General features: G+C 42.6%; 1 protein-coding gene across 2 annotated transcripts in view; it reads right to left on the minus strand.

Annotated features, from left to right (window-relative positions):
* The window catches only part of LOC116975415 (flavin reductase (NADPH)-like), a 38,335-nt gene that overhangs the window by 10,566 nt on the left and 13,525 nt on the right, over positions 1-14,244 (minus strand). For both annotated transcript variants that reach the window (XM_033024515.1, XM_033024523.1), the window contains exon 4: positions 7,759-7,926. In XM_033024515.1, the coding sequence (XP_032880406.1) occupies positions 7,759-7,926 (168 nt within the window). The remainder of the gene's footprint in view (positions 1-7,758; positions 7,927-14,244) is intronic.

Here is a 14,244-nt window from a genome sequence, read left to right on the forward strand (position 1 = left end):
CATGATGGTTAGTGTGTTGACAGAATTGGTGATTCCTAGTTAAAGCCCACAATTTGAAAAAAATGTGAGATCATATCACTTATAGAGATTCAATGAAATAAAGAATACCTTGATTACTATCATCAAGCCCTTTCATTAACTGACACCTAAAGTTTCTATTGATTGTAATCAGTGGGAACTATGCCCACTCACACTTCATGCACAGGCACATGGTGAAAGAGTGCCAAACCATGCATAGAGCATCCAGCAGTGATCCAGCTCACCTGCATATTTCTATTACTTCAGTTTCATTAAAATGTTCTGCATTTGCTGTAAAATGTGCAAACCTTTTGAGCTTTGTTACTGCTCTGAGTGGATAGATGCAGGAATATCCATTTAAAAGATAAACACTTCTAGGGTAGAATTCAATGCATTAGTTACAGTTGTCATTGGATGACCTTAGAGCTCTGAGCAATGCAAAATGTACACAAATTATGTTGGTGAATTGACAGGATAGAATGCATCCAAGTTTGCTGATGAAACAAAGAAAGATGGAGAAATGAGCAGGGAGTTTCACAAGAATTCTACAAAATAATTCAAATAGGTTGAGCAAGTGGATGAGATGACTGGAATAATGCAGATAAATGTCAACCTTTTGTCTTTGGTGGTGGGAAAGAGCAAAACAGAATATATTTTGAATGGCTCAATTGTAATCATGTATTGTCTTACCGCTGACTGGTTAGCGCACAACAAAAGCTTTTCACTGTACCTCGGTACACGTGACAATAAATAAACTAAACATTAGAAGTTGTCAGTGAGTGGAAGGTACTGGTCCACTGAGATGCAGAAATCTGCAGTTACAACAAGTAATCAAAACACAAAAATAAAAGGGCTGGTCTACAAAAGTAAGGCTGTCATGCTGCAGTTATACAGTAAGTAACATGGGCAGTAGTTACCTGAGAGACACTGTGGCATCAGTTTGTATGGTTCCTAGGATAGAAGGGTAAAGGGCCTGTCCCACTTGGGCGACCTAATCCGCAAGTTCTGGTGAGTTTGCCCTCGACTCATACTCGCAACATGGTCACCACGAGGTCGTAGGAGGTCTTCGTAACTCTCCTTCATGTTCGAGAGTGGTCTCCGCGTACTCGAGGCCTCAGCTAGGTCGCGGCATTTTTATCAATATGTTAAAAAATGCCCGCGAGTAAAAAAAGTCGCCATGGAAAAAAACGATCCTTTTTTGTTCGTAGGTTCAGTCGTAGTAGGTCAGCATGTTAGTCGTAAGCAATCGAGGGTAGTCAAAGGTAGTTGTAGATAGTCTTCATCATAGTCGAAGGGAGGTCGAAGGATCTTCACTCTCCACTATTCGGTGCCCAATTTTCCCGAAGTTAGTCGTAGTCAGTCGAAGCTGGTCTTCAACATAGTCGAAGGAGGTCTTCAACATGTCATTTTTTCAAACTCTTCTAAACTCGCCAATTAGGTGGCCCAAGTGGGACAGCCCCTTAAGCATTTTGAGATTTACAAGATCCTCAGGGTAATGACGAGAGATGCCTGGAGACTTTCCTTATTTGGATAGTCTAAAATCTTGAGAGATAGTTGCAGATTAGGTTCTTCTTCTTACGTATGGCATACACAGCCTAAAGTACAGATTTGATTAATCCAAATAAGGAGAAAAGGGAAGAGAACCTCCTTTTCTCAAACAGTTGTAGAATTTAATTTTTTAATTCTGCGACCATTGTGAAAAATATACACAGCAGTCACTGATAGGAACTGTACAAATTGATCTAATTCCCAAATTTAGAAAAAGGCTTGTTGGTGCAGCGGTAGAGTTGCTGCCTTAGTGCCAAAGACGCGGGTTGAATCCTGAATATGGTGTTGGCTGTAAGGAGTTTGTACATTCTCCCCGTTACCCGCGAGAGTTTCCTTCCACACTCCAAAGACGTACAGGTTTGCAGGTTAATTGGCTTGATAAAATTGTAATTTGTCCCTAGTGCGTGTAGGATAGAAAAATAGAAACATAGAAAATAGGTGTAGGAGAAGGCCATTCGGCCCTTCGAGCCTGCGCCGCCATTCAATATGATCATGGCTGATCATCCAACTCAGTATCCTGTACCTGCCTTCTCTCCATACCCCCTGATCCCTTTAGCCACAAGGGCCACATCTAACTCCCTCGTAAATATAGCCAATGAACTGGCCTCAACTACCTTCCGTGGCAGAGAATTCCAGAGATTCACCACTCTCTGTGTGAAAAATGTTTTTCTCATTTCGGTCCTAAAAGATTTCCCCCTTATCCTTAAACTGTGACCCCTTGTTCTGGACTTCCCCAACATCGGGAACAATCGTCCTGCATCTAGCCTGTCCAACACCTTAAGAATTTTGTAAGTTTCTATAAGATCCCCCCTCAATCTTCTAAATTCTAGCGAGTACAAGCAGAGCCTATCCAGTCTTTCTTCATATGAAAGTCCTGACATCCCAGGAATCAGTCTGGTGAACCTTCTCTGTACTCCCTCTATGGCTAATCTTTCCTCAGATTAGGAGACCAAAACTGTAAGCAATACTCCAGGTGTGGTCTCACCAAGACCCTGTACAACTGCAGTAGAACCTCCCTGCTCCTATACTCAAATCCTTTTGCTATGAATGCTAACATACCATTCGCTTTCTTCACTGCCTAGTGAAGTGATACTTCACTAGTTAACAGTGTTAATGTACGGTAATCGCTGGTCAATAAACAATAGGTGTAGGAGTAGATCATTCGGCCCTTCGAGCCATTCACTGTGATCATGGCTGATCATCCACAATCCACAATCAGTACCCCGTTCCTGCCTTCTCCCCATATCCCTTGACTCTGCTATCTTTAAGAGCTCTGCCCAGCTTTCTCTTGAAAGCATCCAGAGAACTGGCCTCCACCACCTTCTGAGACAGAAAATTCCACACTCAGAACTCCTCGTGTTATGAAGGCCAACATACCATTAGTTTTATTCACTGCCTGCTTACTTTCAGTGACTGATGTACAAGGACACCCAGATCTCGTTGACTCCTGTTACTGCTATCCAAATGTGCCGCTATTTTATCTTTTACTAGACTAAGTGGGACCCGTTGGGTCCCATGTTCACACGGGAGGGCTGGTCCCCCGACGCAATATTCCACCCCTCCACCAATTCCAATATTGGTGGACAGTGGGGGGGCTTTCTGGAGTGCTGGTATGGGTTCTTGGGGTGGCAGCTCATTCCCTCAAGCCTGATCTGCTGGCAGCTCATTCACGGCTGGTGGGCTGGCAGTTGACTCATGACTATTCCTTGAAATTCCATTTCAAGCAGGGTGCAAGGCCACCAAATTCAAATCCATGTTCCTACCATTTCAAGCAGGGTGCAAGGCCACCAAATTCAAGTGCAGTTTCTTACCACTATGAGCAGGGTGCAAGGCCATCGAATTCAAGTGCAGTTTCCAACCACTTCAAGCAGGGTGCAAGGCCACCGAATTCAAGTGCAGTTTCATACCACTTCAAGCTGGATCCATGGCCACCAAATTCAGTGCAGTTTCCAACTACTTCAAGCTGGATACAAGGCCGCCAAATTCAAGTGCAGTTTAATTCCACTTCAAGCAGGGTCGAAGGCCACCAAATTCAAATGCAGCTTCATACCATTTCATGCAGGGTGAAACCACCATAAAACCACACAAAACACCAAACTCACAGTTCAGTAGACAGTCAGTGTGTTCAGTTGATTCACAGCTCAGACAGAGTCACGACCTCTCCCTCCCCCATCATGCAGAGACTGAGCCTCACCCACACTTCCGGGTTTTATAACCCCTTCCCCTCCCACCGGGAAAGGTGTGGCTTTCAGGGCGTGATTGACAGGAGAGAGATTCTCAACATTTTTTAAACACTAATAACACTTTTATTTTTCATTGATGGGAAGAGTTCTCTGCACCTGCTCAGTGGAGGGGGGGGGGGGGGGGGACTGAGTAAGATGGCCAAAAATCACAGTCATAAGTGGTAGCATTTTTATCTTAAATCAATATACAGTGCAAACAGGAAGTAAGTGCATTTGCAGTAGTGTCTTTTAACTTCAAGCCAAAGCACCCAAGCCGCCATTTGCAGTAAGTAGTGACTTTCAACTTCAAGCCAAATCACCCACCACCATTTGCAGTAAGTAGTGCGTTTCAACTTCAAGTCAAAGCGCCCAAGCCACCATTTGCAGTAGGAAGTGCCTTTCAACTTCGCCAAAGCACCCAAGCCACCATTTGCAGTAAGTAGTGCCTTTCAACTTCAAGCCAAAGCACCCAAGCCACCATTTGCAGTAAGTAGTGCCTTTCAACAACTCATGCCACCATTTGCAGTAAGTAGTGCCTTTCAACTTCAAGCCAAAGCACCCAAGCCACCATTTGCAGTAAGAAGTGCCTTTCAACTTCAAGCCAAATCACCCACCACCATTTGCAGTAATTAGTGCCTTTCAACTTCAAGCCAAAGCACCCAAGCCACCATGTGCAGTAAGTAGTGCCTTTCAACTTCAAGCCAAAACACTCAAACCACCATTTGCAGTGCCTTTCAACTTCAAGCCAAAGCACCCAAACAACTATTTGCAGGCAGTGCCTTTTTACTTCATACAAACCATATTTTCATTTTCAAACCACATTAAGAGTACTCACAGTTGTGTAGACATTTGTTCAGTGTTATTCAGAGCTCAGAGAGACGTGACCCTTGGCTTCATCCATCTTGCAGAGACTAAGTGAGGCACACCACTTCCTGGTTTTACAGTCCCTCCCCCTCCCTCCAGCAGGGGCAGCAGAGGGAATGGTGAATTTTTAAAAAACATTAATATCTCTGATGGGAAAAATCCTCCGCACCCGAAAGGCGGAGAGGGGCTCTGTGCGAGGTGGCCAAAAATGACGGCCGTAGATGGCGGAAATTGCAGCACAGTGGGCCAAAAGCGGTCAAGATCAGAGATTTAGTAATATAGATAATTGACTCCAGCATCTTCCCCACCACCAATGTTAGGCTAACTGGTCTTTAAATCCCTGTTTTCTCTCTCCCTCCTTTCTGAAAAAGTGGGATAACATTAGCTACCCTCCAATCCACAGGATCTGATCCTGAATCTATTGGAAAATGATCACCAATGCGTCCATGATTTCTAGAGCCACCTCCTTAAGTATGCTGGGATGCAGACCATCAGGTCCTGGGGATTTATTGGCCTTCAGTCCCATCAATCCACCCAATGCCATTTCCTGCCTAATGTGAACTTCCTTCAGTTCGTCAGTCACCCTAGGTCCTCTGGCCACTAGTACATCTGAGACATTGCGTGTGTCTTCCTTAGTGAAGACTGATCCAACGTACCTGTTCAACTCGTCTGCCTTATTCCCCATAATAAATTGACCTGTTTCTGTCTTCAAGGGACCAACATTTGTCTTAACTAATTTTTTCCTCTTCACATACCTAAAGAAGCTTTTACTATCCTCCTTTATATTCTTGGCTAGCTTACCTTCGTACCTAATCTTTTTCGTACCTAATCTTTTCTCACTTTGTTGCCTTTTTAGTTATATTCTGTTGCTCTTTAAAAGTTTCCCAATCCTCTGGCTTCTTGCTCATCTTTGCTATGTTATGCTTCTCTTTTAATTTTATACTGTCCTTGACTTCCCTTGTCAGCCACGGTCGCCTCTTACTCCCCTTGGAATCTTTCTTCCTCTTTGGAATAAACTCATCCTGCACCTTCTGTATTATTCCCAGAAATACCTGCCATTGTTGTTCCACTATCTTTCCAGTCAACTTTGGCCAGCTCCTCCCTCATCGCTCCATAGTCCCCGTTGTTTAACTGTAATACTGACACTTCCGATTTTCTCTTTTCCCTCTCATATTATGGTCACTACCTCCTAATGGCTCCTTTACCTCGAGTTCCCTTATCAAATCCGGTTCATTACACAACACTAAATCCAGAATTGCCTTCTCTCTGGTAGGTTCCAATACAAGCTGCTCTAAGAATCCATGTTGGAGGCACTCCACAAACTCCCTTTCTTGGGGTCCAGTACCAACCTGATTTTCCCCAGTCTACCTGCATGTTGAAATCTCCCATAACAACCGTAGCATTACCTTTGCTATATGCCAATTTTAACTCTTGTTTCAACTTGCACCCTACATCCAGGCTACTGTTTGGGGACCTGTAGATAACTCCCATTAGGGTCTTTATGTCCTTACAATTCCTCAGTTCTATCCATACTGACACTACATCTCCTAATTCTATGTCAGCCCTTGCATGGGACTTGCTCAGACAGGAAGGCTCTGCAGAGGGTAGTGAGGGGAGCAGAGAGGATCATTGTTGTCTCCCTACCCTCGGTACAAGAACTGTTCCAGAGCCGCTGTCTGAAAAAAGCTCTGAGAATAGCCAAGGACAAACTGCACCCCCTCCACACACACCTGGATCTCCTGCCATCAGGCAAGAGATACCGTAGCATCAAAGCCCGGACTACAAGACTGCTAAACAGCTTCCTGCCACAGGCTGTGAGGCTGCTAAACAGTCACTCTGTACTCACAGTCACCTGATTCTGCAGCTTTGCACTGACATTTTAATAACTCTGGCACTGGCCACTCAAATCAGCTGCCCTAGACATTTTAATTACTGTATTTTAATGTTGCTGTTTTACCTGCTTTTAACTATTTATACTGTTTCATCAGGGACTGGATTGTTTTTATTGTTATTATGTGTGAAATGTTTTAAGTTTCATGTGCGATGCTCCGGTATTCCCTGGGAAGCGTCTTCTCATTTTGCACTGTACAACTGTTGCTTTGCAAGATGACAATAAAGGTTGATTGATTGATGGATTGATTGATTTCATTCCTTACCAATAGAACTACCCCACTCCCTCTGCCCACCTGTCTGTCTTTTCGATAGAACGTATACCCTTGAATATTCAGTTTCCAGCCCTGGTCTTCTTGCAGCCATGTCTCTGTAATTCCCCACAACATCAAACTTGCCAATCTCTAACTGAGCCTCAAGCTCATCCACTTTATTTCTCATACTTCGCGCATTCATAAACAACATTTCAACCAGTTTTCACCTTCCCACTCACACTATTGCCACTTACTCTCTTATCTCCTCTCAAACTTTCCTTCCCATTAATTCAGGAGTCTTTTGTAACTTTTCCTGTACTCACTTCCCCTTGAACTCCATCTTTATACTCCCAATTTGTCAACCCCTCCCCCCCGCTATTTAGTTCAAACCCACACGTGCAGCACTAGCAAACCTGCCTGCCAGAACGTCGGTCCCCCTCCAGTTAAGGTGTAACCCGTCCCTTTTGTACAGGTCACCCCTATCCCAGCAGAGATCTCAGTGGTCTATAAATCTAAATGCCTGCTCTTTGCACCAATCCCCCAGCCACACATTCAGATCCCCCATCTCCCTGTTCCTGCCCTCACCAGCACGAGATACTGGAAGCAAACCAGAGATAACCACCCTAGAAGTCCTGCTTTTCAGTCTTCTTCCTATACTCTCTAACTCACGTTGCAGAACCTTTTTCCTCTTCTTCCCGACGCCGTTTGTGCCCACACCACATGTATGGTCAGCGCGGACTCGGCGAGCCACAGGGCCAATTTCCACGCTGTATCTCCAAACTAAAAAAAACTAAACTAAAGCTTGTCAACAATATCGAGATCACAGAATCATTGTTTTGTTTGGAAAATTATGGGAACAGCATATGAATTTGTGAAAAGATGCTTATTCATAGATGGGAATTAGGCAACATTGGGGGAAACCTATATAGAGGTGAATGGAATTGAAAAAGCAAGATTTAAACCTGTTTCTGGAGCATTCTGAAGTTCCGGAGGCCTGACTGTAGTCCAATCCAGATCCATACACTCCTCGGTCAAATAATTTTCCATCTCATACATGTTGTTCAGTAAGGTACGGATCATGGGGATTAGCAGCCACCGCACCATCCAAGAGGTCAATTGTGCACTCTCAGCTGTAAAACATGGACACTGCTTTGATTGAAAAACCTCCACAATCCTTCCGTGGCATAAGAATACACAAACAGAAACAGAAATAGTCAAACTGATCTCCCACACCTATTCCACCATTCAATGAGATTGTGACTGATCCTTTACCTTAGCACCACTCTCCTACACTTCCAGATCTATTCCCATTGGATACGCTCAGTGACAATGTTCAGCACAAAGGATTCGAAAGAGCCACTATCCTTTCGATAGAGAGTGGCACAGTGGTAGAATTGCTGCCTTACAATGCCAGAGGCCCGGGTTAGATGCTGACCATGGTTCTGTGCGGAGTTTCCACATTCTCCCCGTTACAGTGTGGGTTTTCTCTGGGTGCTCCGATTTCCTCCCACACTCTAAAGACCTACCGGATTTTAGGTTGTCCCTATTCTGTAGAATAGAGTTGGTGTATAGAGTGATTGCTGGTCAGCGCTGACTTGGTGGGTTGAATGGCCTGTTTCTGCACTGTATTTCTAAAGTAAATTCTGAAAAAAAGGCACCGCTTCTCTGTCCTAGATGCTGGACTCATCATTTTGGCATTGCAGCTCCTGGTTCCAGAAACCCCAATTAGTGGAACCATTAACTCAGTGTCTATCTTTTCAAGCCTGATAAGAGTTTTATTCATTACAATGATTAGTCCTCATGGAAGTAGTACTGCTGTGTTTGAGTCAACTATTCGTGTCATATTAGTGTTGCTATTTGGACCTAGTATTTTTTCCATTCACAACTCTGGTAAAGTATGAAGGTGACACATTTAATGAAATCAGACATTTGTGAAAAACATTCTAATGGTTCAGTGGATGACCAACACTACCCGATATGGCATTTAGATCAAAATGATCCAATCTTCTATTATTCATCTCAGCCAAACACTGAGAAAACACCATTATCCTTATGCCTTAGGGCTAGGCAGGTACAATAAATTTGGTGTGTATTCCTGTTCCACACTGCTAATCAGTGACTTTTGTTGGAAATAATACAAATGCAACCCTTTGCTAAGAACAACATTGGACCTGAAACATCTATCCATGTTCTCCAGAGATGCTGGCTGACCCGCAATTACTCCAGCGCTTTGTGCCTATGTGTCCTTGTGTCTTGGAGAATCATGGGAGACCCCTTCCACCCATGCAACGGACTGTTCCAGCTGCTACGGTCAGGCAAACACCTCCGTTGCCATGCTGTGAGAACGGAGAGGTTGAGAAGGAGTTTCTTCCCAGAGGCCATTTGGACTGTAAACTCCTATCTCACCAGGGACTAACTTTACTGAATGTTTTTCCTTCCAATATTTAATATGTAAAAGAATATGTGTGTGTTTATGATTGTGTTTGGTTGTTTGTTTGGTTGTTTGTTTATAGTTTGTTTGGTTGTTTGTTTGTTTGTCTTTTTGCACAAAGTCCGCGAGCATTGCCACTTTTCATTTCACTGCACATCTCGTATGTGTATGTGACGAATAAACTTGACTTTATTGGACTCAACTACTTTGATCTCTGATGTCCATTTCCTTCGCTCCATAGATGCTGCCTCACCCGCTGAGTTCCTCCATCATTTTGTCTAACTTTGATCTCTGAAATCGCCTACTGTCTAACCTCAGATTTGGAAGAATAGCCCATTGGGTGAATTGCGGTAAATGGAGAGCACTCATGAAACTCTCCTAAAAAGAGAGTCTTCTCAAGAGAAGAGAAAAAGCCATTGAAATAACTGAAAGAAGAATTGCAAATGTAGTCCAACTACAACATAACAGATATTATCTGATCAATAAGGCTGGCACACTCTATTCAAAGTTAAAATCTTGAAGCATGCTGCCCTATCACAATTTATCACTTGTCCTACTGGGAGGGGGGATGACGCTCAAACCCGTGAGATTCCAATTTTAAGACAGTAAATCAACATGTAGGCTTTTCAATTTTTAACATCTATTATGAAATTATAATCCACAGTCACTCATTTTAAGGGGGTTAAAATTCCTATTTCACAAAATAAATTACTTAGGAATGTGTTTAAAAGGATCAAATTTATGATAATTACCAAATATAAGGGCATACAAGTCCTGTCCACACTCTGAATTTCATAATATTGTGTAAATATAATTACAAAGATCAACTTTGTTGTCAAGACCATATATTTACATTAACAAGGTTCATATTCAACTGGATAGTTAATTGACAAGCAAATGTTGGTGGTGCAGTCGTTGATCTGTGAATTAAAAACACTGGTAAAACATCGCCTGTGCTTTGTTCTGAAAGATATTCTTATGGGAGCGGAAGGTACCCAAAAGATTAGCTTCACAAAGTATGTGGCGAAAAAATTCATACACAAATAATCTAGATTACTAAAAGTCTGATCTTGACCACTTCCTGTTCTGTATATTGATTTTAAAAAAAAAAACGCTGCCACTTACGGCTGTGATTTTTGGCCATCTTACTCAAGACTCCACTGCGCAGGTCAAGGGTTTTTTTCCCCATCGATGAAAAATAAAAGAGTTATTAGTGTTTAAAATATGTTGAGATTCTCTCTCCTGTCAATCGCGCCATGATGGCCATGCTCCTTCTGGTGGGAGGGGAGGAGGGGCGTGGCTCAGTCTCTGCAAGATGGAGGAGGGAGAGGTCACGACTCGCTGTCTTTAGTGGCCTTGCACCCTGCTTGAAATGGTATGAAACTGCACTTGAATTTGGTGGCCTTGCACCCTGCTTGAAATGGTAAGAAACTGCACTTGAATTTGGTGGCCTTGCACCCTGCTTGAAATGGAATTTCAAGGAATAGCCGTGTCAACTGCCAGCCCACCAGCCGTGAGTGAGTGAGCTCCCAGCACAACAGGCTTGAGTGACTGAGCTGCCAGCCCAAGAATCCATTTGGCCCACAATGTCCATACTAGCCCTCTGGAAACCAGTCCCTTCAGCCCACAACACCCATACCAGCGCCGCGCCCCCCCCCCCCCCCCCCTCCCCTCCACCCTCCACCACTGGCCACCGATATTGGAATTGGTGGAGAGGTGGAATATTAAGTTGGGGGACCAGCCCTCCCGGGTGATGCGAGCACACGTAATCAAACCACATTCAAAAAATGGTTGGTAATAAAATATAAACTCAAAGTTATGAATAAAAACAAAGGGGTGCAATAATAATATGCCTACCCGCAAAAGTATTAACGGTATCTTGCTCTCATTCACAGTGCCAGAGACCCGGGTTTGATCCTGACCTCAGGCGCTCAGTGTGGATTTCTCCCTGTGGCCACATGGGTTTCCTCTAGACGGCTGGGTTTGCAGGAGGATTGGCCCCAGCTAGTTGCCGCTAATATGTAGGGTGTTTTAAGAAAAAATAGGGATAAGATAAAACTTGTGTGAATGGCCACAGAAGGCAGAGGAGGCCAATTCACTGGATGTTTTCAAGAGAGAGTTAGATTTAACTCTTAGGGCTAAAGGAATCAATGGATATTGGGAAAACGCAGGAACAGGGTACTGATTTTGAATGATCAGCCATGATCATATTGAATGGCGGTGCTGGCTCGAAGGGCCTACTCTTTCTCCTTCTAGAGAATGCACCCATTTTCTATGTTCTATGTTCACTATGTGATCGATGGTCAATGTGGACTTGATGGGCCAAAAGGCATGATTCCATGCTGTTTCTCCAAACTAACTTGAATCATCACCAAATATAGCAGAAATATAAGGGCACTATGTTAATACTTGATGTCATACTTTGTAATATATACACACACACATATATATATATACACATATATATACACACACACATATACATAGTATGAAAACAACTATTTACTATTCTATAAAAATAATTTATAGAAATCATTTATGATTTATACAAATAACATTTATATATATATATATATATATATTACTATTTGTATAAATGATTTAAATAAATTATTTATATAGAATAGTAAATAGTTGTTTTCATACTATGTAAATACTTGTAAATCATGTGAGTCTCTGTATACGAGGGACTATGTAAATACACTCATGAGAAATGAATGGAAGGATAAGGAAACATGCTGAGTTATGAAATCTGAATAGAGAAAGGCAAAGACATCTTTCATAATTAAGGCTATATTAATGAACTTTAATTCCAACAAAATAAAAGCAGCATTGTGACAATATAAACAACCTCAGGTTAGGGAGCTGGCTGACACCGTTGTTGCAAAAAAAGTATCTTTGTAAGAGAGAAAAAATAAACCTGACTGAATACCCAACCTGAATACCCAACCTTACTCTGTGCACCGATCCCTGGTCTCTCTCTCTCTCTCTCTCTCTCTCTCTCTCTAACACTTTTTGTATTACCCTTACTTCAGATCTATGTCTTGTGCAACCTCCCCATTTCGCAATCCACTACTGCTTGATGGTGGAGGAGGTGAAGGAGAGATCTTTGTCCATGTAAGACCCAAACTACTGCACATATTTTGTGGGCATGGAGTGCGATAAAAAAAACATGTACAAACCACATGTTGGCACGGAATTATTTCTAAGCCACATTGACTGCAGTAGAAAGCAAGGATAGGAGGGTCAACGTTGTAGACTAAAGGTTTCATAGATATATGTATAGAACTTATACAGCATGGAAACAAGTCCTTCGGATCAACCTATCAATGTCAACCAAGGTGATTATCTGTTAATCCCATGATTATAACTATCTACCCCTCATGATTTTATAAATCTCCATAAGCTCACTCCTCAGCTTCCTTTGCTCCAGGAACAACACCTGTCCAATCTCTCCTTACAATACAAACCCTCCAGTCCAGACACCTTTCCTGTCAATCTTTTCTGCACAATCTCTACCTCAATTTCATCCTCCCTATAGTGTGGTGACTAGAACTGCACACAATACACCAACTCAGGCCCATCTAGTGTTTTGTACAACTGTAACACGACGTCCCAACTCCAACACTCAAAGCCATGGTTGATGAAGGCAAGCGTACCACATGCCTTTCTTCATCTACACTTTCAAGCAACAGTGCAAGTACCCCAAGATCTTGCTGTTCAATAACACTCCACAGGGCATCGCCACTCACTCGGTATGTCCTGGCCTTCTTTAACTTCCCAAAACTTTGCATATGTCTGAGATAAGTGCCATCAGCTATTCCCCATCTTCACTTTCCCAGTAGATCTAGATCCTGTTATAACCTTGGATAATCTTCCTCACTTTCCACTATGCCACCAACTTACATTCTCTTCAAAGTCACTAATATATATGACAAACAATAAAGGCTCCAGCACCATTCACTGTGGTCCACTATTAGTTACACATCTCCAATCTAAAAGTAACCGTTCACTCCCACCTTCTGCCTCCTTCTACCAAGCCAGTTTTGTATCCAGTTTGCTATCTCATCCAAGACCCCATGACTAGTCAAGAACAGTTCTCACATCACATTTCAAATGGAATATTAACCCATCCTTCTTCCATAATGCTGACCAAACTGCTGAACAATTCCAGCGTGTTCAGATTTCCCTTGAACTAATAGTTTGTGCTGAATGTATTATTTATGTTCACACAGTAATGTTCTCACTACTATAACTTTACTTTTCAGATGACACTTATTGTGCGGTATTATTACTTCATATGATATCCATGGACAGTGGCTTGGCTAAAACAGTTTTATCTAGTCTTTAAATGTAATAAATGAATACAAATTGCAAATTTAATGAAAATGTAAATAACAACAGTGAGTTCTTGCCATTTCCATTTACTTAACTCCCATTAAAGTCAATGCACCATATGCTGTGCTTGTTTGCAGCCACTGATAGACTTGCAATACCGCACATATATCCTTCACTATTAATTGTCAGTATGCCATTCAGTTTTCTTCCATTCCTTTGTTCTTCCAGCCATGTGAACTCCTATTGAGGTGTGGCCTCTGTATTCTTCCTTCAAAAATGTAACAATCGCATTCACTTTTATTCACATTAAATTTGTCAATTACTCACCTGATAAATGGAAACCTTACAAATGCCATTCCCTTGTTTGTTCCCGTTTTCCTCCACATTCAAAATAATTCCCAACCCTCTTGCGCCAATTTTGTGCCATCCACAAATTTTGAAAATATAACTAGGGGTCAACATAGTGGCACAGCTGGTAGAGCTGCTGCCTCACAGTGTCAGAGACCTGGGTTTGATCCTGGTCTCGGGTGTTGTCTGTGAGGAGTTTGCATGTTCTCCCTGTGACCGTGTGGGTTTCCTTCGGGTGCACCAGTTTCCTTCCATAATATGTGCGGCAGCAGGCAGAAGATAGGGATGGAAGAAAGGACTTTTGGTGAACCTTTGTAACTTTATCAGCACC

Source organism: Amblyraja radiata, chromosome 1, assembly GCF_010909765.2.
Source record: "Amblyraja radiata isolate CabotCenter1 chromosome 1, sAmbRad1.1.pri, whole genome shotgun sequence".
Classification (NCBI taxonomy): Eukaryota; Metazoa; Chordata; class Chondrichthyes; order Rajiformes; family Rajidae; genus Amblyraja; species Amblyraja radiata.